Below are 26,976 nucleotides of genomic sequence, written 5' to 3'. Positions count from 1 at the left end.
TCCGCGCAGGAAAACATGCTGCGGCTCTGATAGCATGAAATCGGGAACAAAGACCCCCGGGGAGAGGAGAAGGGGCCCGCCGAGGCGAGCTGTGCTCCGGTCCCGCCTGGCTCTGGACACAAACAGATGTTAGGCCAGCCCCGGCCCTCTGGCCCCCCCCCCGCCCCCCTCCTGAAAGAGGAGGCCTTGTCGGTGCAATGGTGCCCGAGATGCATTGTTTCACGCCTCCTCTTAAGACAAAAAGAGTTGCCACTCCTTCTGAAAAGAGACCCGGCAATATGGCCGTCACAGATAAATCACAGAGGGAGGGTTGGAGAGAGAAAGGCCCATGAATTCTCAATGTGCCACTTAATGGGCCCTCTTAAATATGATGGGATTATTTGTGCGCTGGGTGTGAATGGAGCGCCGGCGACTCTTAACGTCAGTGGGCAGAGTTGTTTAAAAGCCCAGGGTGCCAACGCTGGCTTTTACAGCTGTGTTACAATGAGCCATTCTGTAGGAACATCACTCTGTGACTGACAGTGTAGCTGCCCATCCAGAGACCCATCAGCATATCACCTCTACACTCGCAACTTCTTAATCAGCGCCGATGCTCTTCTGTTGTTTCTGGCCGCCGGCATTTATTATTCTAAACTTTGCTACACAGCCAAAATTACCCAATGTCCTCTATTCTGAATGACGTTAGACTTTCCTTCATCTAAATGGCAATTCGATAGTTGATACAAATTGCGAATTTACTGATTCTCACAGAAATCTCACATGGAATACTCAACGTGAACTCAACTGCTAGCAGACCACAGAAACTAAACTAAACAGTAGTGGGGGATAGTAGTAAGAATGCTGGCTTGCTGGTTGGCTGGTGTGCGTGTGTGTGTGTGTGTGTGTGTGTGTGTGTGTGTGTGTGTGTGTGTGTGTGTGTGTGTGCGTGCGTGCGTGCGTGCGTGCGTGCGTGTTTGTGTGTGCGCGCGTCTGCGTGTGTGCGTGTGTAAACCATTACATAACCCCTGAGACAACATGCACCATCCTGGGACTTGCTTGGCAGTTGGCACCCCCTCCATCCTTGGGAAAGAAAAACTATTATTGTGCAGAATGTGCACTGGCTTTGCAGAGGAGAGTACATTAGTCTTGCAGACTGACATCATACATGCAGGACTCTATGCAGCAGTGCACAAAGACAGCCCCTATCCTTCACAGTTTATGCCACATCTCATTTGGACCACCAAATAAAAAAAGAAAAGTTAGCTGTTCCTTCCTGCGTTTTCAAAGGCCCAGGTCCATTCTGACCAACAAAGGACGGAGCGAAACCATCAGTCTAGAGAACAGCACCAGACAAACAGATGAGGAAAAATCGAGGGGCAAAGCGAAAGTTGATCATGCATGATTTATAGGGAAATTACACTGCTTGGAATAAAGTAGCGGTTTAAAAATAAGGAACAAAAATTCAATATAGCCATTGAATCGAGTCAGATTGATGGACTGATTAGATTATTTCAGAAATGACATTTGGTACTTTAATATTATGAGCATAATCTTGACAGCCATCACGGATGAAAGCGAACAAATACAAGGCAAGAGTCTTGTCATCCTGTCATCCTTAACAATCTGCTGATTGTGCAATTTATGTGCATACACACAAACACACTTATTTTACTTTTATACTTTTACTATGTACACACACACACACACACACACACACACACACACACACACACACACACACACACACACACACACACACACACACACACACACACACACACACACACACACACACACACACACACACACACACACACACAGCCTAATGGGGCTCCTTAGAATAGTGAGCATGCATCATCTTACACAGAACCTGCAGTAGTACCCAAGTGCACGTTTGTCCATCCCGACTTTGGGCCATGCCAAGAGCTTGTACCTAATTTCCTCTGCATAAAATGCTTCTCTCACCAACAAGAGCTCATTTGTAAGAAGGGGGGTACCCTGAAGGAGACAAAACATCTTGTTGCTCTCTTGCTGGTGGCAATGAAAGGGTCTGAACACTGAGCTGTGGTATAGACCGATGATGACTAGGGCTGTGGAATGTTTGGAGGAAAGAGAGATGGGCAGAATGTTTAACCACACAAACCCTAGCGCCCCTATTCTGGAAAAAGAGGTGATCGTTGCGACAAGTTGTTGGCTTGTAGATCTGCCATTTTCAAGATGATGGGACCAAGTGCAGAGCAATGTGTATGGGACCCTGGTCGGCGAAGTACACAGGGTTCAAGTTGTTAAAGGACCTACACCATGAATTTTCACTTTTTCTATTTTAAATCCTTTTTTTGGGGTCCCACTGGCACCTTCTATCCTCACAAAGTCCTATTTCTGTACATTGTGTCTTTCTCTGGTTTTGGGAAGACAGAGATGAAAAGCTTTCCACGGGTTCTCAGAACAGTGCTGTTCTGAGAGTTGACGCATGTGACGTCACACGCGTTTCCCGTTTTTTTTTTCAGAGTAAAAAAAAATTTTTTTCAAAAATTTTTTTTTTCAAAAACTTTTTTTTTTTCAAAAAAAATTTTTTTTTCAAATTTTTTTTTCAAAAAACTTTTTTTTTCAAAAAACTTTTTTTTTCAAACACTTTTTTTCAAAAACTTTTTTTCAAAAAAAGTTTTTTTTTTCAAAAACTTTTTTTTTCAAAACACTTTTTTTCAAAAAACTTTTTTTTTCAAAAACTTTTTTTTTTTTTTTAAACTTCTTTTTTTTTTAAAAACTTCTTTTTTTTCTGGAAAAACCCCACTAGATGTGCCCCTGAGCAAACAGAGGCCGTTTTGGTATTGCAGCTGGAGAGCCTCATTATAGTAGAGCTAGAACAAACAAAAAGAATGGTCAGAGTGTTTGTTGAGGGTTAAAACCTGTCTAAGACTCAATTTTGAGCATATATTTATACAAAAAATATAGTTTTAAAAGCATGGTGTAGGCCCTTTAACCTCTTGCTAGCAAGGACAAGAAAAAGAAAAACAGGCCTGATTTCTCAAAAAACTACAAATGGCACAAAACTACAAATTGGCAGATTTCTGCGTTGGCAGATAACGTGCCAATTAGACCATTAGGCTTAAAAGAAAAATGAAAATGTTAAACATGATGCAACTTTAGAGAAAATATAAAAGCGTATGCAAGTGAGTTTGTGCCATATGACAGTGGTGATATCTAGTACAGTACAAGCACCCTATAAGTGGATATCATGTAAGAACAGTAAAGGGCTTTGCACACAGGCCTGTTGCGTTTTTATTTCCGTTTGCTGCATGATTAAAACGCCTTGGATTTGGTGTGCAATGTAGTGAGGAATCCTCATTGCAGATCTGAAAAGGAGTCATAGAAGGAGTCAATGAGTTTTTACCGCAAGCGAAAAGACGCACGAATCGAACTGGGTTCGATCGGGAAATAAACGCACTGCCGCAGCTACTGGCCGCACGGAAAATTCGGAGCAGGTGTGCATGAGGTCATAGAGAATCATTGGTTTCTTAGAAAAAATGAAATCGTCCGTTTATTCCGTGCGAAAAATCTCGCCTGTCTGCAAAGCCCTTTAAAGTTCACATTGCTGTATTGAATGTTATACACATCATCATACTCCATGCATTATAATTGGTGTTGTCTGGCAAAAAGCGGTGCCATACCTTCTGACTCAAATGAGGACAAAAAGGACTTGTGAGCTGCACGTTGTTTGAGGTTCATTCATGCTACGTTATTTATACATAAACCATTTATAATAACGTAATCAAAACAACTACTCTACATAGCAATTTGACTGCAAACATTTATAGACCTATAATTGGTTTATCTTTTAGCAAACGAATGTAATTCGCTATCCTGTCATAATTATTTTTTCTTGGGTTGATACAAACTCCCGTTTGTTGCCATTTACACTGTCAGCTGATGGCGGTAAATTAGTATCAGCTGGTCATACTGTAGTAATGCACAACTTAAAGACATGTGACGTGATAGACATAATATCGTTCCATGACCATTTCCACTTGCAGTGCAACTAAGCTGCATGCAACTTCTCAGTTAACTGCAGTCTTTCCCAAGGCCTTTGTACACAGGGTTCGATTTTCCACATGGTAAAAACGGGACAATGAATGAACACGTGGTGTCTCTGTGATCTAAAAAATGTGTCCAGATTCGGACAATATCGCCCATTCTTTCCACGCGGAAGATCGGACCGGACAGTGCGGAAAAGGCCTTAAATACACAAATTAAAATGCACTTGCATACAAGTTACAAGTAACAACCATTTATTGGAGTCGTCCCACCCAGCTGTAGTCAGCTGTCAGTCAGCTCTGTTCTCATTCCTCATTCTCATATCTGCTGGTCATTGCGTCACATGACTGTCATACTCCAATCAAAGCTCTCAATCAGTAGGGAAGGCTCCTTTAAATACGGCTTGCTTACTCTACCTACGCTTGGTTTCCGAAGCTTCGGAAACATTCGCTGCTAGCTGCCTCCTCCACCTTTGCACGATCAGTCTGGCTAAGCTCAAATACTTGAGATTGTCTAATTAAGTTACATGTCAATATTGTTAACTCCTTCTGTGCCGATCCCGAACTAGTTCGGCTTTATTTCAATCCAATACATTTTTTTTTCACTTACCCCGAGCTGCTTGTAGAGTCGTGGGTGGTCCTGGCTCGCTAGCCGCTAGCCAGTTAGCCATTCTACTCTGTCCGACGATATATTCCATTAAAAATGGTTTAAAATACATTTTTGAGCTCCCCAATGTTCACCCGATGTTCGGCGCCGCTTCCGATGAGTACACGAGTGTGCCGATCCCGAAGTAGTCCGGCTTTTTTTAATTAAATGAATAAAATGATAAGAGGCCTTCTGAAGCCTGGTCTGATTTTTCTAGCTACTAGCCGAAAGCTAGCAACCTCCCGGCCGGCCGTAATTTGCGAACGAAATCGCCAATCTCTGCCTAATCCAATGAAAGACCACATCTTTGAAGGCTTATATCTCTGGATTGTGTCTTTAGGGAAGCGGCGCGAGGTTTATTTACGGCGAAATCGCCCAAAAATGATCTTTTAGATGACAAAATGGGAATGGCCATTCTGTTAGCATTATCATCCGGGACATTTCCATGACGTGCATGAACGTGAGCACGTGAGGTCCTGGAACGTGAGGTCCTGGAAGCTAAAGCGCTCGCCTATGAGAGATACCCTGGCATTCCTTGGCCCCTAGAGGGCGCTGGCACAGAATGAGTTAAGCTCAAATACTGTGATTTTGACTAAAGTTACATGTCAATGTATTGCTATTGTTCTGCTATTGTATCCCTATGGCCTATGGGGGGGTATTGCTTAGCGTTCCCTGATTTTGCTTAGCATGCTCAAAAAGCATGCACAAAATTCAGGGAACATCTCCGAACGCGGAGCCCATTTACGCCAAGATTAACTGTATCCATATATGCAATAAATGGTTAAATCTAATTAGACATAAATGTTCCTGACTAAAATGTTTCCAGTGCAACGCTGGCGGTAGTGTGGGGTGTCCGAGGGGTAACTCAGGCTACGCCGCTGACCGGGTCCAACCCTGGGAAGCCCAACACAGCAGCAGCACTTTGCCCCCTTCGCCCCCTCACACCCCAACTCCCAGGCGCTGCCGGTGCCAGGCGCTGTGCTCATCGCTGTTTGGTCGGTCACGCCATCCCTAGCATCGGCATGGTGTGCCCAGCTGCCAGCCACAGCACCCCAACACCTCCCCACCCACACTGCACACAATGGTAATAAGCAAGCATGGTTGGCGCTGGGCTCAAACGGCCTGTTGTTAATGAGCAGGACGAACAGAAGCCACTGCTTGTTCTTCAATTTGCCCGCGTTTTAAGCCACTAAGACCCGGAACGTATCTACATGTTGACCATAATTTTTTATATGTTGGCTATTCAAAATAGCAGATATACATACGTTTGTAGATCTGCTATTTTTGAAAAATCACGAACATTTGTGCAAATCTTTGAATGTATACTTAAAGCAAACTTTTGTAACTCAAATCTTTGGTTCTGGGGGTCCCTGGAACAACATATTTGTGCCAAATACATATAGGTTTTATAGGAATTAGTACCTTTGATATAACTCATAACTAGAGCCTAATGGGATCCAATTAGAGCGCCCGAATCCAATGTACGGCACTGATTCCCAGGCGATCAATGGCTGCACTTGAATCAGTGTGGATTTCGTCAACTAAAACCATGACGAAAAAACTTTGTCAACTACCCTTTTTCAATTATCAAATCTTTGAAGATACTTAAAGCGAACCTTTGTAATTCAAATCTTTGGTTCTGGGGGGTCCCTGGAACAACATATTTTGAGATGGGGCCCGTGCCAAATACACATAGTTTTGGCATGAAAAAGATTGAGAACATAGGTTTAGAAGACATTAATATTTAGAATGGGGGTCCTCGGGTCTAAATGGCTTAATGATATGGACAGCGCTTCCATCAAAGCCACATTGCTCATGTTACACCCTCATAGCTCGACTCTTTCTCCCTCTCTCTTTTCCTCTGAGCGTTCATTAGCATCTAACACAAACACGGAGAGGATAGCGGAGAGAGAAGAGCCACTGTTCTCCGGAGGGAATAGTCTCCCCTCTATATCCAGACTGCTTATCTCCCATATAATGGGCCCTCATTGTGATAGATTGGACTCCACTAGTCAGATAATATGCCTTTATTGTATTGTACGGAAACGTCTCTGTCACAGTGCTCCTCTGCAGGGGCGTCGCACCAAATTCTGGGCCCTGCATGGGTACTCGCTGGGTTATTTTGTGCTTTAACTACTGAAAAATAGCAGATATACAAGCTCACGCGAGCTTGTAGATCTGCTATTTTTGAAAATCGTTAAAGTCTAGTCTACTGACATGTTTCTATGTCAGTGGTGCTCAAACATTTTCATGTGAAGGACCCCCAAAATGATAATGTATTTGGCCACGGACCCCCATCTCAAAATATTTAGTTCCAGGGACCCCCCCAGAAGCAACATTTGAGTAACTCTGAGCTTGTATATCTGCTATTTTTCAATAGCTAAAGCATAAAATAATTAAAGCCCCTCCACCTTGGGCCCTAGTAACTCAGTCCCTCTTTCCCCCCCTTGTGACGCCCCATGTTCCTCTGGCATGGCTCAAAACCTGAGCTCTCAAAACGGTCCCTGAATCCTGGGCGTTTGGTTTTAACCTGCACAGAGTGCCATATGGGTGGGGTCTAACCGCATCAGGACGACCCAGATATTGACAAATTGCCTGACACTCAAAGATAAGTGTATTGATTTAGTGGGCAAAACAAAGCATGACAGCCATCTGTAAACACAGTTGAACCCAGGTCTGGTAACAAAAGAGCGTGAAACAACAGCCCTCTGGGGCAATTACAGGCTGAATAATACTTCACATTTAATGAGTGAAATAATTGAATTAGCACGCATAATATGATAATAGTACACTGTATACGCTGGGGTGTCATGCCAATAAAACCACAAAATAATAGATACAAATTTAACAATACTTTCTGATTAGTTAAGGTTTTTTGTTTGGTATAAGGACCGGTGTGCGTGCGTGCGTGCGTGCGTGCGCGCGTGTGCGTGTGTGTGCGCGTGTGCGTGTGCGTGTGTGTGTGCGTGTGTGTGTGTGTGTTTACATGGATTTCCATGTAGCTTGGGAAACTGATGGCAGCCAGGAAGGGTCATGGTCCCCAGTGTCACGGGTCCCTCAGAACAGAGGCCCAATCAGTGCTAGCCCACTGGTTAATGGATGGATGGCCCCCAAAATTAATTAGCCTGACTAATGTAGTGTACACTTAATTATACTGGGCTGCCTTTTGATTTATAGCAGGCCAGACACACATGCATACACACACGATAGTTCAAGTCTGGCTAAAAAGGATGGGGAGGGGGTTGGGGAGGGAACATTTAACCACTACCGGTGACAATTATTTCCCCAGAAAGGGTTCACCAACTGGGACAATGTCCAGCTGCATCACACCATCAGTTTTAAAACGTGAGGGTAGCGGTGCAAAGTGTATGACAATGTAGACATTAGACAAACATGAGGAAATATCAAACCACGAATGAACTAAATTGATGTACCATTCAAGGACAACTGTACAGCCCACATGTAGACATGCACTAACACAGTGGTTCTCAAACCTTTTGGGCTTCAGCACCCCCTTTTCCCGATTGCTGAATCCAAATACTCCCTTTAATCGACAACAAAAATACTGACATCAAATGTCCAGTTTCGACGTCAAATTATGTTGAAAATAAGGGAGTAGCCAATTGTTTTCTATTCAGTAACAGTCAAAATTCTTACTTAATTTGGTTTTGAACTAATGTTTTATCATTACATTTCTCTGAAGTACCCCCTGTAGTACCTCTGCGTACACCTAAGGGTACAAGTACCCCCTTTTGAGAGTACAAGTACCCCCTTTTGAGAAACACTGCACTAACACACACAAATTCCAGCTTCTTATGCACAAAATGACTGACCAAGAGAATTTTAAACTGAGAATGTCCAGGAACATGGCTCCCCCAAAATGCCCTTGCTTATTTTTTCTCTCTCCCACTGGTATGGGCGTGTGCTGTGAGTAGACCAGAATGGGAGTGAAAACGAATGATCCATCATTCTGGGCTTTACCATTACAGGGCATTTTACAGCATTCATTAGCAGTGAGGCTAGTCCACGGCCCCACCTTTAATTTCATGCTCCTCAAGTGAGAGAAAAGACGCGGGACAAAAGGCGGGAAGATTGATTGATGCACGGGGACCCGCCCCCCCCCCAGCCCACCCCCTGCACTTCACGCGAGGTACAGACAGGGGGCGTCGCTCAAAAACACTCCCCCAGAGGGCTGGATAAAAACTCTTTCAAATAAGCAGGAGCAACGAGAGGCCATGCTAGCCTAATGAAATCTGCCCATGTAGCAGCAGATCAGCTCCAATTAAAAGCAGGCCCACGCCATGTCACGGGGACAGTAGATCAAGTCCGCAATTAACCTCACGGCTGGCCTCTATCAATCCTTAAATTGGTGCGGGCCGCGGGCCGGGCCAGCAGCACACAATCTCTGCAAGATATTAAATTTACGTTCTATTAAGTTTAATTAGGAAGGATTTTGAATATACTGGAGTCCAGGCACGGAGCCCTGGGCCTGTCATTGGCACCGTTGATTCACGACCACAGGACACCTCTGGACACACACACACACACACACACACACACACACACACACACACACACACACACACACACACACACACACACACACACACACACACACACACACACACACACACACACACACACACACACACACACACACACACACACACACACACACACACACACTACACCTCTTCTACAGCCACAACCTTTCTCCACCAGGCTAGTCCAGGACACACTGAGCCCCCACAGGTGGTCGCTCTGCTACAACCCTGCACACACACACACCCCTCTATTGCAGGGGTCTTCAACGTTTTCAGGCCAAGGACCCCTTAGTTGAGAAAGCGATGAAGCAGGGACCCCCACAACCTTTTCATAGATTCCATATGGTTTCATTGTTTGACAGCACAATCATCAGTGTATTTTGGATTCATGTCAATTTGTGTTTTTTTTTTCAGATATGTATTTAACCACTTGAACCGTCAAAACTTAACTTGACATTTCACTCTGTACTTAGTCTGCTCTTTTTCCCCCTCTACGCCAAACGTCTTTGCCGAAAATAGCCGATTTACAAGCTCACAACGCCTCGCAGCGTGAGGCATTGTCAGCTTGTAGATCTGCTATTTTTGGCTAAAGTTCTCAGTATATGGACGCTATATTCAAGTGGTTAATACAAAAAAGGAGAAAAAGGTTTCTATCACACAAAGATTTGGAGGACCCCCTGTAGTAACTCTGAGGACCCCCTGTTGAAGACCCTTGCTCTATTGACATCACATTAGAGGAGAATAAGCTAAGAAGCATGTTACAATGTGGGCAACATCACGTATTATTGGCTAACAGCCTAAGATATTAGACACCTGCAGCAGCAGAAGGCTAGTTGGCCACGAGAAACATCAGCTAAATGCCTCAAAAGGAAGGCGAGCCCTTTCCCTGGCAGGGATTTCCCCCAAAATCATTAAACCGCTCTGAAAAGTGTCCGCGCCGCAACTTTAAAAGCTCAAAAGCCTTTTAATACATGGTTGATTAACAACATGCATCAACACATCCGTCCTCCTCCTCCTCCCAAGCTTGGCTGACCTCGTCATCCCTCACCCTGGACACCTGCATCTCTCTCTCTCTCCCCTGGATGGGACACCAAGACAGGCTCCCATGTCCCACTGCAGTGGTTCTCAACCTATGGGTCGGGACGGGTCCCTAGATTATTTTGGGGGGTCCCCAGATGATTAACTTAATGTGCAACATTGTTTTCTCACTCAACAGTAAACGAACCAACATAAAGTTCAAGTGTATAGCACATTTGACAATCTAAGGAATTTTTAATACCTCTGAAATGACAAATTAAACATCGGCCAAATTGTCAAATATTAGAGGCAGAAATTGTGAAAATAGCAGATCTACATGCTCACAACGCCTCGCAACGCGAGGCGTTGTGAGCATGTAGATCTGCTATTTTCACAATAGAACCGTGTCATACAAAATGTAATGCCTCAACTCTTAGTGCTCGTCAGGGTGGGGGGTCCCCAGTTAAAATATGATTATTTTGGGGGTTCCCAGTTAAAAAAATATGATTATTTCGGGGGTCCCGGCCTGAAAAGGTTGAGGACCACTGCCCTATACTGTAGGACCTGGAAGCTTTACGGACCTCATTCCAGGGGAGAGAGGGAAGAAGATAGGTGGGGGTACCAGACCCCCCATTCCAGGGGAGAAAAGCAGTGTAGGTGGGGTGGGGTGGGGTGGGGTACACTACACCACCACAAACACCAGACCACCTCTGGGATGCAGCTCAGCCCCAGCATTAGTCTCCACGTGGCTGTGTCTTTTGTTCCGCCAGTCAAAGGGCCACTGAATGGGGGTCAATTGAAGCCAATTCCCTCTGTCGGTCACAATTAATGGGGCAGCCCTGGCGGAGAGGAGGGAGGGGAGGGGGGGGTGGGGGGGGTGCAGGCAGGCCTCTGGATACTGATCCTGCTGCACAAGCATGCCAGGAATTGGCCACCTGTGTCCCTCCAACCCTGGGACCAGGGACGTGCTGGCCATTGGGAAAAGCGGGACAACTCCCGAACGGCCGGTTCATTCCCGGCCGGTCCAGGCCGGCCATTAGGAAAAAATTAACAATAAAATGTCGGCCTTCGTTCCATTTTGGGGGCTGTGCGGCCAACAAAGTCGGGCAGAAACCTTGTATCTCCAAGTTTCAAATTTGTAATATTTTCCGCAAAGCAAAGCCCTGCTTCATCATACAAGGCCGTTGCACAAAAGTAGTGAAAACAGCCGATCTACAAGCACACAACGCCTCGCACTAAATCATTTTTAAAATGATAAATACAAAACAAACGGTTTTGGACATATAAGGTTTCCACCCGACAATGACGAAATATAACTAAAAAATAATAAAAATGAGGGCCTCTCCAACTCTTTTTCCCGGGCAGAATCAGGAGCCCAGCACGTCCCTGCCTGGGACAATGTCATACCCATCTCACCACCGCCCCGACCCACCTCCTTTTCCGTGCATGCATGCATGCACGCACGCACAGACAGATACATTTATAAACGCCGCCCCCATTCTCTCTTCTCTCCACCCACCCACCCAAAAGGAAGGATGGGTAAGAAAGAAAAGGAGTGGCTGGCGGCTGTACAGAGCACAGACATCCACAATGGATCCGACCCACCGATGAAGAGGAGCAGTGTAGCGTGCGGCTGTTCAGAAATGTACAGATGAGTGTTTTTTTTTTTTTCTGAATCATTGCTTCTCATTGGAGCCCGGGAGCTCTGCAACGGGGGCTCGACACAGGACGAAAGAGGAATGTATTTAACCACAGACTCTACAACCTCGCACAAGTTTTAAACATTTTCGCCAGTAATGACAAGCTCGAAAAAAGTTACCTTTTGTTTCATTTATTTTCATCCATTGAGCACATTCATTGATCCATCTGTGTAACTCAACAATGGGTCCATGGCAAAAACTCGAAGAGTCGACGAAAGGAACTCACCTGGGCTGATGGTTTATGCCTTTTGATTGATTGATTGATTGATTGAATAGAGGTTTTGGATAGGAAAAGGTACAGTTTCATGACAGTACAGTTCACTGATACAATGTCAACTAAAAGGAAACTCGAGTATGGCAAGGCTTATTTGTTATTTCCCATTGAGATCCTTAAAATCCTTATATACCTATAACTATGCCTAAACGGTTAAACCTAACCTTATTCCTAACCTTAACCTCAGTAAAACGGTGCCAAAACCAAACCCTATTCCTAATCTTAACCTCAGAAAGATATGCGTAATCCTAAAGTTATTTCTAACCTTATTCTCAGTAAAACAAATCTCTGCGTCATTACCGGTTACCAAAAACTCTTACGATCACAAAGGGAGAGACACAGAGAGAGAGAGAGAGTGTGTGACAGTGAACAGAGTGAGCATGAGAGTGGGCCTCTGTGGGTCCGAAATCAATCTTGAGATAAGTATGGAAGATCGATCCGCCACAGCACAGGCCCCTCCTTCTACAGTCAGGCACTTTGGTGGATGTGTGCTAATTGTCCCGCTGACATTAATTGTCATTAAAAGGGCCTAAAACGGCCTCTTGGCCGTGAGTTACGTCCCACATTGGAGACTTACGCCCCCCATTTGTTTACCGGTGACATCATTGCTCTTCCAGCACCAACATACAAGTTGCTGTTAAATAATCTAGGCCTAGGATTATTTCATGCTTTAACTATTGAAAAATAGCAGATATACAAGTTCACCGAGTGCCGCGCTGCGAGCTTGTAGATCTGCTATTTTTGAAAAATCATGAACATTTGTGCAAATCTTTGAATATCTCATTCTTAAAGTGAACATTTGTAACTCCAATATTTGCTTCTGGGGGGGGGGGGGGGGGGGGTCCCTGATACAAGATATTTTGAGACACGGGTCGGTGGCCAAATGCATGTCTTTCTTGGGGTCCTTTCCATGAAAGAGTTTGAGAGCCACCGACGTAGAAACATGTGTTTAAAAAAAAAAAGGATTTAGAAGACACTTGCCGCACTGTGAGCTTGTAGATCTGCTATTTTGTAATAGTTAAAGGATAAAATAATAATACGCAATAATGCCTACACGGTCTAAATGGATTAAATGGGACAGTTTCAGGCGTGGGATGGGTTTATACGAGGCCAATGCTGCTCCTTTAATGAGTGTCTCACAAAGATGACATCATCAGCCAGTGGTGATGTCCCCCCATTAAATGCATGTATCCTAACAGCATCCCGGTTCCAACATTGGAAGCTTGTGATTGGCTGAACCGGAGGTAGAGGGCGCTCTGTTGTATTCGCCTGGACCGTGCGGAGGTGCCGAGAGCTCACTCATGTATAGGTTATAGGTAATATAATAGGCCTACATGCGATGTTTCATAACATATAACACAAGAAATAATCATAAACATTCTATATTTATAAGGTCAAGTATTATACTTAATAACTGGGACTTATAAGAAGTTAAGAACCATTATCATAGTTATAATAGGCCTACATTTTTACAGTACTTTAGGCATTTTGGTTTGATAAGGTTGTGGGCAGAACAATTTGCCCTTGTTTGTTATTTGACTATTTTTACTTAAATTATAATTAAAGACACTTCTTAGTGAATTAGTGATTATAATAAATAGCCTATGTCGTGATTGTTGTTATAGCTAGATCAGATTGTGCCTCCGTCATCTCCACCGAAAACAAGTGCTCCCCCCTTGTTCCATTGTTGGAACCGGGATGCTGTTTTGATTCACGCCCATTAAATGGCCTATGTGGTTATGTACAAGTAGGCTCCTATCAAAGAGAGTGGGGGGGACAGTCCGTGTGACCGGTGGTTTCACAGCCCACCGCTCTAACTTCCTGAGGGTCTCTTGAGTCTAAAGGAGCCCCCCCGCGTTGCCTTGCCTGCCGGCCCCCTTCAAACAGGGCAAATCAATCAGATACATCTGGCCTAACAAATTGGTTGCCTGTGTGTGTCCTGTGTGCATGAGAGTGGGGCCAAGGTGCATAAGAAAGGAGCCCGGCGGTGGGGGACCGAGTCGGGGGCAGAGACGGACACACACCGATGCAGGCCTTTACACATCCCTGGAAAAGGGGTCGCGACCCCCGCGCCACTTAAACAGCATTTCGGAGTGGTAGGGACAGAGCGAGGGTGAGCGCTTACCTACCACAGAGCCATGTGGATGAGGAGGGGGTGTCATCTCCATTAGATGGACATACATGGGCAACTGGTGGCCCGGGGGCCACATGCGGCCCTCACCTTCACTTAATGTGGCCCGCAGGTTAATACCGGAATACTGATATATTACTGATTTCAGCTGTTACAATTCCAAACGTGACCTGCTTTAATTCCGTCAGTCTATATTAGTAGCTTAATGACTAGTATAGTAGTATTTAAAATGTTTTTTTTTATGTCCAATGTATTTATTTGTTCATAAAGTCAACATGAGTATAACAAAATGCGTTTGAAATTAAATCAAAATGTTAAATTTCAGGATTCCAATTAAAAAATAACAAAAAAATTATTCAGGATTCCAATTCAAAAGAAGCAAAAATAGCCGACGCGATGCGCTTTGAGCTTGTAGATCAGCTATTTTTGCTTCTTTTGTATGAGATCCTAGAATGACAAAGTAGGACGTAGCAATCTGCAATGTGGCCCTCTGGAGTGAAGGTGGAAATATAGTGGCCCTCGCCATCATCAAAGTTGCCCACCCCTGGGCTAGGGCGATGACCACATTATGTCACACAAACACACCTGAGCTTATATTTCATGGGTGGATTTTAGTTTGGTTGGTACCAGTGTAGGGATGGAGCTCGTTAATATGTATTGATAATGAGCACCTTATCAATCCTACTTATTGAGCCAGGCTTTTATCGAGACCACTATTGAGTGTTTTCTAATATTTTGTGGAAAGACTTGAGACGACAAATTCTGAACAGAACTGGTATGCTTTTTTTATTGGCCAGTTGTTGTGACTGAGTTTGTGGCTGACCACCATCTATGAAGACGACAATTGACTAAAGTAACAAATATTATAATTAAAAATCATTTAAACAATCATTCAGTAGTGTGCAATAAAGTGTTAAATGGCTATATATTATGAATAGTACCGTAATAATATCTTGATCGCCTCTTGTCTTGATTGTTTAAACATGACGTCATGGGCCGCTATACCCGATAACAAGCTTGATAAGCTTGAAAAAAAAGATACCGGGTACTCAATACATTTGTTATCGAGTTTGGAGCGGACCCTTGTTTTGAGCTCCAGCCCTATTCCAGTGTAATCATTTATGTCTCCCTGCCAACATGGGGTGCACCTGCTTGCTTTAAAACACACGGAAATGTTTATTACGATTCATACGGCCAGATGCTATCCAAAATACAATCTTAATCAGATGTAATGAGATGTATTTTAATGCTAGGCTAGCCATGATTATAAGTTGATAAAGAATGCCATCCTCATGCCAGCCTCCTCAATAGCTCCAGTGTTTGCACATCTGCTGTTGCTGATGTGGAATTAGTACCTTGACTTGTTATCTCTACAGCGACGTGTACATCTGCACATGACCAGAGCCTAACGGGATCCAATTAGAGCGCCCAAATCCAATGTACGGCACAGATCCCCAGGCAATCAATGGCTGCACTTGAAGCAGTGTGGATTTCGTCGACTAAAACCATGACTAAAGAAGTTCGTCTACTACCATTTTTCACTGATTAAAACGGAATAAAAACCAAACTAAAACTAAGCTGCGATGTCTAAAACTAAAACTAAATATATTGACAATATAGTCAACAAATAAAAACTAGACTAAAATGTATAGGGAGGGACTGGCGGAGAAGAGATCCAGTAGAACTAAGAGAAGTCGTATGTTTGGTTGCACTCTGAAAATAGCAGACTTACAAGCTCACAACGCGTCGCGCCCGTGACTAATACTAAATGGAATTTTATTCAAAAGACTCTGACTAAACCTAAATAAAAGATTTGCTGTCAAAATCAACACAGTGCAAAAAAATGTGCAGACATGAACAAAATGCTTCATAATGACCTCCATCCCCGGTTGGGGTGGTGACGGAAGAAAAAGGGAGGGCGACTTGATGCGCCCCATAGTGGTGGGATGTCTAAAGTGCGGCCCCCACATCAAAAGCCCTCTCCTAGCTTACCTCACAGGATGAAGTCCTTCCTGAGTCATTTGAGCAAAACCCTCTCCATTCAGAGGGCTTCCCCTCCTCTTTCCTTCTGCTTTGAATGGCTGCTCTGGTTGAAAAAATGTAACAATGCCCACACCTTGAACAGACCCTCTGATACGGCAGCCATTGTGTTTGAAAGAGAGAGGGTCACCCACCCACCCACCCTCCCGACACTCTCACACACACAGGGGCGTCACAAGGGGGGAAAAGTGGGACTGAGTTACTAGGGCCCAAGGTGGGAGGGGCCTTAATTATGTTATACTTTAGCCATTGAAAAATAGCACATATACAAGCTCACAGCACGGCACCGAGTGCCAAGCTGCGAGCTTGTAGATCTGCTATTTTTGAAAAGTCGTGAAAATGTGTGCAAATCTTTGAATATATGTATATTTTTTTAAGCGAACGTTTGTAACTCAAATTTTGCTTCTGGGGGGTCCCTGGAACTAAATATTTTGAGATGGGGGTTCGTGGCCAAATACATATCATTTTGGGGGTCCTTCACATGAAAAAGTTTGAGCACCACTGACACAAACATATTTTTTTTCTTCAAGAAATCTTATAGAAGGATTTGAAATATTCAAAGACAGCGCCGAGTGCCGCGCCGTGAGCTTGTATATCTGCTCTTCTTCAATAGTTAAAGCACAAAATTATGCGTAATAATGCGTTCCCAGTCTAAATCTTCCCCCTATGAAGAACATTCATGGGGGGCCCCGCAGTGAATCCTTGAACCCATGCGGGGCCCAGAATTTGGTGCGACACCCCTGCTCACACACACACACACACACACACACACACACACACACACACACACACACACACACACACACACACACACACACACACACACACACACACACACACACACACACACACACACACACACACACACACTCACACAAACACACACACACACACAAGTTGTTGTCCCACTCGGTTATCATAGAGGGCACCACTGTCTGTCTACCCCTTTATGGCCACGTTATGCCACTGACCCCCCAATCTCCTCCTGTCCTGGTGAGGAATGCTGAATGACTGCACAACACTGCCTCTGCCTGACCTCATTTGCACCATGCAGGAGAAGGGGGGGGGAGGAAGGAGGAGGGAGGGGTGGAGGGGGGGGGGGCAGCCAGGGAGAGGAAGGCGAGAGAGAAAGAGAAGTGAATGGCACCATAACATAACAATGCACTTGGAAGGCTCGGTTGGCAAACACAGCTGGGCTAGGAGGAGGCCACAGTAGAGGAAGATAATGAACCATAACTCTGAGAGGGCACAGTGGTGGGCTATACCAGAGTAACTGGGAATTTACAGCAACGCAACACACACACACACACACAGTCAGTCAGTCACACATGCGATGCATTACATACTGTACATGTCGTCGTTGTCGGGTGGAAACCTTGTATGTCCAAGACCGTTCGTTTTGTATTTATCATTTTAAAAATTAACTAAACTAGTGAAAATAGCAGATCTACAAGCACAGAACGCCTCGCACCGCGAGGCGTTGTGTGCTTGTAGATCGGCTGTTTTCACTACTTTTGTGCGACGGCCTTGTATGAAGAAGCAGGGCTTTTACTTTGCGAAAAACGTACAATTTTGAAACTTGGAGATACGAGGTTTCTGCCCGACAGCGACGATATACATGTACAGTGTTTCTCTCCATCTTTTTTGGCTTGAGTACCCCTTTTCCATGATTTCTGAATCCAAGTACCCCTTTTACCCTACAACAACATTTAGCTCATAAAACTGCAATTAAAACCATTAATAGTGGTATATGCCTATATGATATATAACCCCCCATTTCAAGAATATAAAATCACAAATAAGAAATAGAGTGAAAGAGTTTCAAACGGAGCCAACTTTCAAGCACATCCCACCAGTTGCCTGGTACCATGTAATTTGGGTTAGCAACTATTGTGTTTCTCCATGTATCATCATTAAACATAACAGCGAAAGTATTTTTTTCTCACTACTACTTATATTTTTTTAACCAAATTGCATGTCATGCCAATATTGTTTTTTATTCGTTGCGTTGTGTCCATTTAGATTTTCGCTATTTGTCGCATGACACAGTGTCTGGCATGAGTATTTGGTATTTTAAGTTTATTTCGTTTTTAAAGTTCCGAACCACATGTGGATACACACACACACACGCACACGCACACGCACACGCACGCACGCGCACACGCACACACACACACACTTTAGGGTGCTGGACACGTATTCTGGACTCTGGGAAATACACACAAATCATTAGGCCAGCCATCATTCATATTTCAGCTATGATGATCCAAAACCACTCACCTCAATAACCTCCTTTGAGTCCAACCTGAAGTTGAAGTCCCCGAAGACAAAATATGGCATCCTCTCATACCGCTGGTCCGTGATTCTGCAAGAATGACACAAGTAATCACTGGGTTGGTTCCAGACAGTCAGCAGTTGATTCATCTGTGATGGATCCTGGCAGGGTATCCAATTAAATCTTTGAGACCGTGAACGCGGCCCCGCGACGCGTCACGTTAGATTTTAACCACTTTAACCATTGTCTTATGCTTTAACTATTGAAAAATAGCAGATATACAAGCTCACAGCACTGGCACCGAGTGCCACACTGCTTGTAGATCTGCTATTTTTTAAAAATCGTGAAAATATGTCTTTGAATATCTTTGACCCAACTTCTAAATCCTTCCTCTGAATCAGTGGATTTGAAACTTTTTCATGTCAAGGACACCCAAAATTACATGCATTTAGCCCGGACCCCCATCTCAAAATATGTTGTTCCAGGGACCCCCCCCAGTCCCAGAAGCAAATATTTGAGTTACAAAAGTTTGCTTTGAAAAATATATATTGAAAAATGTGCACACATTTTTATGATTTTTCAAAAATAGCAGATCTACAAGCTTGTAGATCTGCTATTTTTCAATGGTTAAAGCATTAAATAATTCTAAGCCTAAATGGCTTAATAAGGGCCGCAGCATCTGACAAATATTGATCCTCCAAAAAAAAAGTTGATTCTAAAAAAACTGTTTGCTGCAGGAAAACATTCCCCTGAAATGCATTCCAAGAGGCCTCTGAAAATGAATATTAAACAAACCAAAGTATTTAAATAACACACTGCATCATGAAAAAACTACCCTGAAATGCATAAATAGATTATAGAGTTGCAATTGCAATTGGCCGAACAGGGTCAAGTGCTGATTCCCCTGGTCTAAGATCTTTGCTTAATGAGGACCACAGCACCACCTGGTGGCCTGCACACCTTTTTTTTAGGGGGAGAAAAGCGTTTCACCTTGAGTGAGGAGAAACCAACCAAAAAAAAAAAGAGTGTGTTTTTGCAAATTGTCTCTGTAGCCATTTAAGTGAATGCTTTTGGACTGGCCTTTTGTTTTTTATGGTTCGCTTTTTTATGGCATTCATGATTTATGGTGACAGTAAAAAGTATAGAGGAGACCAAAAGATGGCGGAGAGACAGAAAGGATGATGGGATACGTACTGGGATGTGACAAGGAACACCAAAAAAAAGGAAAATAAAGAAATGAACAAACATAGGGAAACGATAAAGAAGAGCACAGGGAGTACACAGTACAATCAGGAGTATTAGTTTGAGAGTGTACAAATGTAACCAAATGGACCCATAAAAAGGGTCCAATATAACACAACAGTTACACTTGATTACATTTGTAGACTCTCAGGGTTATGAATTGATAATCGATTAACAATTTGCAATATACACTATAACGTATACACAGCACAATCCTCGGTGTTAATTTGTGATCAGTGTGCATTTTCAATGATCACTGATGATTGCACAGTGTACGGGATTTCCAAATTACAATGGTCATTGTTTAAGGCATACAATGACTATTTATTATTATTAAACCATTATTTAAATGATTCTGAAGTTCAATTCTGTGAGCTATTTATCACATAATGGCAGGAACATGAGAGACTAAAAACGACTGCAAAACAATCTCTCAGCCTGTACCTACACTGCGACAAGAGATATCTTTATGAATTTGAACTTGAATTTATGCTTTAATACGTAAGAGCCAAGGTTGAGGTAAATTTAGTTTCAACACACAGAACACACAGACTTGGACTTGAACCAAGGATTAAGTCTGACTTATACTCCATCGTACGGCTGTGTCACTCGTTGAAAATAGCAGATCTACAAACTCAGGTGCTCTCACTATGCAACATGAAACACCGCTGTACGACAAAGTATAAATTATTAAGCATTACTCTCTTGTTTGTGCCCATTTTATGTCTCTTATGGCTGTTTTTAATCAAATATACTTTTATGGCTCTTGGCTTGTTAATATTTTTGATGTACTACACTCATAAACTGTTTTTTTCCCCCTTCCGCCGGGGGTACGTGGGAGTCCTCCGTGTGGGAATATTCATGGAGTACCAGAACCCTCCGTGACATGGAATGCTTCCAGAAACTCCGGAACCTCTCGTGGCATCCCCGCGCATTTCAGAAAGAAATGCACCTAAGCGACATATAATTAACCTATTTAGGCCTATTGAAAAATATCAGATATACAAGCTCACAGCGCGGCACCGAGTGTCGCGCTGCGAGCTTGTAGATCTGCTATTTTTTTTGAAAAAGTCAAATCTTTGAATAATGTGTATTTTTTGAACATTTGTCCCTATTATGCCCATATAACATTTGTAACTCAAATTTTGCTTCTGGGTGGTCCCTGGAACTAAATATTTTTTAGATGGGGGTCATTTTGGGGGTCCTTGATATGACAAAGTTTGAGCACCACTGACATAGAAAAATCGTGTTTTTTTTTTTTTTTTTTTTTTTTTTAAACCTTAGAAGGATTGAGAAGACATTTTATAGAATCGTGCAAAAATGTTCAAAGACGCGCACACGTTTTCACGATGATTTTTCAAAAATAGCACACTCTGTGCCGCGCTGCGGGCTTGTATATCTGCTATTTTTTTTAAATAGTTAAAGCATAAAATAATAACGGGTACACCGGTCTACCTGGGTTAACTCCTCTACCTCATCACTGACTTAAAAGTGGCTCCTCCGAGGAGCACCAGATAAGAAATTAAAGCCCGGGAGGGGGGGGGGGGGGTGGGGGGTGGGTATAGCCCATAGCCCTCTTGAGTAATTAATGATTCAGGATGCTTGGCTCGCTATCTCTGCTAATCGGGGGGGATAAATCTCCAACGTAGACTTCCCAGGCCCTGATAACAATATATTTATGGGGCCGTAAAGAGAGATGCCTCTTCTCTTCTGTGTGTGCGGTGGGTCTCTCTCTCTTCTCTTTGGCTGGCTGTCGTAAAGAATAGCCCAGGAAGGAGGAGGAGGTGGAGGGAGGCTGGAGGAGGAGGCATGGGGGACTGGGGGAGTCAAGACACTGGGAAAATAATAGCTATTATACTAAAAGACTACCGGTTTTGTCACTCCATTATATTAAGTAGAAAGTAAATAATTTGATTAGGTCGCTCGGGTGTGTCAGCTGCTAACAAGTACATGACGCATGTTATTTACCTTTCGTTTGCTTCTCGCGCTGGTAATGTGCATGTTGTGCATATTATTCAGTGATGGAAAACTTTACCACAATGGCTGTTTAGAGGGGATGGATATCTAGGATTTTTTCACAGTGTACTGTGCATATGCTCGCATATCGTTGTTGTCGGGTGGAAACCTTGTATCTCCAAGTTTCACATTTGTACGTTCTTTCGCAAAGTAAAGCCCTGCTTCATCGTACAAGGCCGTCGAACAAATGTAGTGAAAACAGCAGATCTACAAGCACACAACGCCGAGGCGTTGTGTGCTTGTAGATCGACTGTTTTCACTAGTTTAAATCATTAAAAAAATTATAAATACAAAATAAACGGTTTTGGACATACAAGGTTTCCACCCAACAAGACGATATGCTTTGCAGGACACAAACAAAGGGTTCTTTCCCAGATCAAATATTTGGAATCTGATCAAAGTGACACCCACTTAAAAAATATATATCTTGGCATAGCATATTTTATTATTATTATATCATGATTGACCATCAGGTAATGTTTTTTCTTGTACCTGGTTGTTTAGAGTTTTTATTTATTTAAGAAGTTTAAATGCCAAAAGTGCCTAAACTGGTAACTTGTCCTTATAATGGGTTTAAAATAATAAAGGCCCTAACACCTGTCCTGTACAGTCTGCACTTTGCAGTCTACACTGTAATCCTCCGGTCTACAAGACGGTGTACACATTAATTCCTGCATTCTTGGAGTTACAACATGGATAACAACTTAACACTTTAAGTTAGCAGCTAGAATGAGTGTGTGTGTGTGTGTGTGTGTGTGTGTGTGTGTGTGTGTGTGTGTGTGTGTGTGCGCGCGTGTGTGTGTGTGTGTGTGTGTGTGTGTGTGTGTGTGTGTGTGTGTGTGTGTGTGTGTGTACGTTGGGTTATTTAAACTCAAATAATATTTTGTAATCGCGGAGCGACGGAGAAACATTACTGGTGTCAAAGAACCATTTGGTGGTTCTTCAAACAGCATCATTGTCATCACCGTCTCTGTCACTGTCTGAACATTGTTCAGACAGTGACAGAGACGGTCGCATAGCACTACAGTTCTCTTTCTTCCTTTTTTCTTTCTTTTGTTTTCTTTTTTTGATGGGGAAAAAAAATCTGAACACTCTTATAACTAATCAATGTCAATTCATGAATACGTAGGATAGGCATTCACAAGCTTTCAGCTTCTGCCTATTCCTTTTGATCACCTGTAACAATGATTATATGAATGTGTGACCTGTATAAATGTATGAGATGATCAAATAAACTAAACTAAACTAAACTAAACTAAACTAAACTAAACTAAACTAAACTAAACACTGTGTGTCTGTGCCTGTGTGTCAACACACTTGTGCACACATTAGCTTGCTAATACACTCAGAACAACAACGGTGATGTCATTGACGACCTTCCATCCTGGTGCTAAAAGACTAGACTTCTATTCAAATCGGCCGGCGGCCCAGTTTATCCCGTTTGTCCTCTTAAGGCAGTGTAATAAAACGGCCGTATACAGGCGGCTGTGCCGTCGTTTACAGGCGTGGGAACTAATGTATTCCTTGTTTTAATAAGCCATTTACTGTGCCTCTGTTACTTTGGGTGAGGAAAGTAACAGTCGAGATAATTCTAATAAACCCCACCATTTGATTTCAATTGATTCCAGCCGGTCGGCCCACTGCAAGCAAGCAAGCCCAGGCTAGACTGTGAGTGACATGATTTAGATAACAGCCGCAGGTCAGCAGGGCATCAGACGACTGAAGGGGAGAAGAAAGCTAAGGAGAGGCGTGGACAAAAATAAATAAAAGAGAGAGTAGGGCAGAGGCTGAAATTAAGAAAATGAAAAGAAGCACTGAGAGAAAATGAGTGTGAGGGAGAAACTTTTACTATTTCGGCACTTAGCGGCAGTGGTGTAAAGTAACTAAGTACTTTTACTTAGGTACTGTACTTAAGTACAGTTTTGAGGTATTTGTATTTCCAGTTTTCAGTACTTTTACTTTTACTTCTACTCCACTACATCTCGGATCCAAATATTGTACTTTGGATTTTATAGTTACTTTGCAGGTGTAAATTATAATATTATAAAACACACATTAACCCACTTTAGCCCTATGTTATACCTTGGCTATCGCGACGCGTTGTGAGCTTGTAGATCTGCTATTTTCAAACATTTAGTACTTTTACTTTTGGTACTTTAAGTACATTTTGATGCCAATACTTTCATACTTTTACTCAAGTAAAATTCTGGACATTTACTTGTAACGGAGTACATCTACAGTGCAGTATTGATACTTTTACTTAAGTACAAAATGTGAGTACTTTTTCCACCTCTGCTTAGCAGACATTCTTACACATAGAGCTACTCTCAAGTACGAGAGCAGAGTAATGGCATGAACCCCGACCAACAAACCAGAGGGTAAATAACACAAGCAGAGTGCAAAGACAACAGTTTAGTTCTTCAAAAAACCAGGACACCGGGTAAACAATCCTATATAGCATCTGTCTAAACAACACGCTATACAAATAACATTCTTAACGCTACGTGGTCAAGCAAAACGGATCTAAGTAACAAACAAAAAAACGTGAACAAGTAACTAAGACAGAGGTCTTCAACAGGGGGTACGCCAGGACCCCTAGGGGGTCCTCAGAGCTGCGAGGCGTTGTGAGCTTGTAGATCGGCTATTTTTCGGCAAAGAGGTTTGGTGTAGAGGGGAAAAAGAGAAGACTAAGTACAGAGTAAAAGGTCAAGTTTATACTGCGTATGACGAGTATTGGACGAGTTATATAAATGTGTTCGTTCCGCCTATGACGTGTATGACGAGTCATAAATATGCTGTACTCGCTATAAAAATATTAAAATATGATCGCCGATCCGCCATGTTTTTTCCGGCTATAGAGTCCGGAGAGTCCGTGTGAACCGGAAACGGAAGTCCCAGACCGGATCAGGGGGCGGGACAACTAATCCCCTGTATCCTGTCGCATTCACTTCCACGTTACGCAATAACCACGTGGCATGAAAACTGTTTCGCTATAGTAAATGGAGGGCTGTTGTTTTTGGTCGCTTACCATGAGTGGATACTAGAGCGAACGCTATCGGTGAACTATCGCGCACGAGATGAGCGCACACGCCCACGTTAAAGGTAGGCAAAATCCTGGCGGTGTGGAACATTAGAAGGGTATTTAAAATAGCAGTAAATGAGTTAAGTAATGACGGCTCAAGTGTTTATTTGTCTGAAAACACAAATTGACATGAATGCAAAATACACTGGTGATTGTGCTGTCAAACGATGAAACTATATGGTATCTATGAAAAGGTTGTGGGGTCCCTCCCTGCTTCATCTCTCTCTCAACTAAGGGGTCCTTGGCCTGAAAACGTTGAAGACCCCTGATAAGTCTGCATAGTAACAAGTACAACTGGCAAAGCTAACAAAATAGGCAACAAGAAGGGATACAAGGAAAACAGGGAAAACAGAGGGTGAGATTAAGAAAATGAAAAGAAGCATTGAGGGAGGGGGAGAGAAAGAGAGAGAGAGAGAGAGAGAGAGAGAGAGAGAGAGAGAGAGAGAATGACGGAGAAAGTGAGCGAGTGAGCGCTGGGCGTATGTGTTTTTCCCCGCAGCCCGAGGCAGTCTCTTTTCTCCCCTCTGTGCTGCACAGCTTTATTCCGCTAACAGCCATGTCTAATACCCCCAGCCTGGCTGTTTTGTGTGCGGGCCCTAGGTATCAGCCACAGGTCAGAAGGTAACCCTCTGTTTACAAGATCATTTCCTAAAGCACTCATGGTGACCCGCTCCGTGTGAAAGTTGACTTTTGCCTGGCCTTTGTGGGGGGGGGTTGGGGGCGAGAGAATCACCACATTAGCCACAGCGTGACTGAGTGTGAATGGGGCCTCAGGGTGGGGGGTCCTATGGGGGGCCCTTGGCCACAACCTTTCCCGTCGCTCGCAGCGGGGGGCCCCATTAGCGGCGTCATCGCAGTTCATTCAGGCAAACTGTAACAGTGTCAGCGACATTCTCCCACAAAGACGCACTTCTTTACACAGTCTATAAACACGCTGCCCCCCCACCAATTCATCCAGTGGTGACACTGCTGAAAGGGCCTGTTCTCACTGAGGAGGAGGAGGGGGGGGGGGCATTAGGAAGGCCTTCCTGAGGGAGGGAGGTACACAAAGACGGGGGTTAGATCCTAATTTATAACATGCCCCCCATCTCTGCTGCTCCCAGGCTGCTTATTCGCAACCGTAGGTCGCAGTTTAGTATGTGAACGGTCACAGCTAGAACGTATCTCTGTCTGTCTGTAACGCCTGACATTGTGGTTCACCTGAAACATCACTGTGACATCACATGTGACATCACAGTGATGTCAGATCCTCAGAGCAGGGATCTCCATATATGGGCATAATAGGGATGTCCATATATGGGCATTAAAGGGATTGTATTTATGATGTTAGACGACAGAATCCATATATGGCCAAGACAGATGGCGCGAGCTCGCCCTTTAGGGCAAGGTTGCTTTTTGCCCTTAGGTGTCTTACTTGTTATACTACTGGTGTAAAGTGGCCAGAGCACATTCTCACTCAAGTATCTCTTTGTGAGGCCATAGATAATGTACACAAGAGTCTGAGGCCATAGATAGAGGATCAACTTTTGCTTCAACCAGCCTTCTTCTTGCACTGGGCAGCATAAAAAACGCATGTGAACATTGCAGACGTCATAGCCAAAACTTTTATTTTTTTATCCTAGTTACAAGACTGAGCTGGTTAAATCACCTTGCTCTCTAATGGATGAAACGGTTGAACCTCAATATAGACAAAGTACAGAGGAAAGTATGTGAATAAATATGCATGCGTTCGTATCAATACATATTACCGTTCCGTTCCGAATGGATGGGAAAAAAGGGGTTTAAGGGTGCACAAATACGCAGGAACCAAGAAACTCTTCACCCACAACAATTGACAGCAGCTCACATTTAAAAGCTACACTCCAGGACGTATTTTAATGAATAAAGTGATAACCAATCTTAATCATAGAGAATATTTACTAGTACAGGGGTCTTTGACGTTTTCAGTCCAAGGACCCCTTAGTTGAGAGAGAGAGATGAAGCAGGGACCCCCACAAAA

The 26,976-nt window shown here is 43.5% G+C and overlaps 1 protein-coding gene across 1 annotated transcript in view; it reads right to left on the bottom strand.

Annotated features, from left to right (window-relative positions):
* Window positions 1-26,976, bottom strand: part of inpp5a (inositol polyphosphate-5-phosphatase A) — a 268,437-nt gene that overhangs the window by 64,270 nt on the left and 177,191 nt on the right. The window contains exon 9 of the mRNA XM_080740502.1: window positions 18,643-18,727. Within this exon, the coding sequence (XP_080596628.1) occupies window positions 18,643-18,727 (85 nt within the window). The remainder of the gene's footprint in view (window positions 1-18,642; window positions 18,728-26,976) is intronic.

Source organism: Nannobrachium achirus, assembly GCF_963921795.1.
Source record: "Nannobrachium achirus genome assembly, chromosome: 13".
Classification (NCBI taxonomy): Eukaryota; Metazoa; Chordata; class Actinopteri; order Myctophiformes; family Myctophidae; genus Nannobrachium; species Nannobrachium achirus.
Note: the sequence above shows the minus strand (reverse complement) of the source record. Positions and strands in the feature narration are given on the sequence as shown.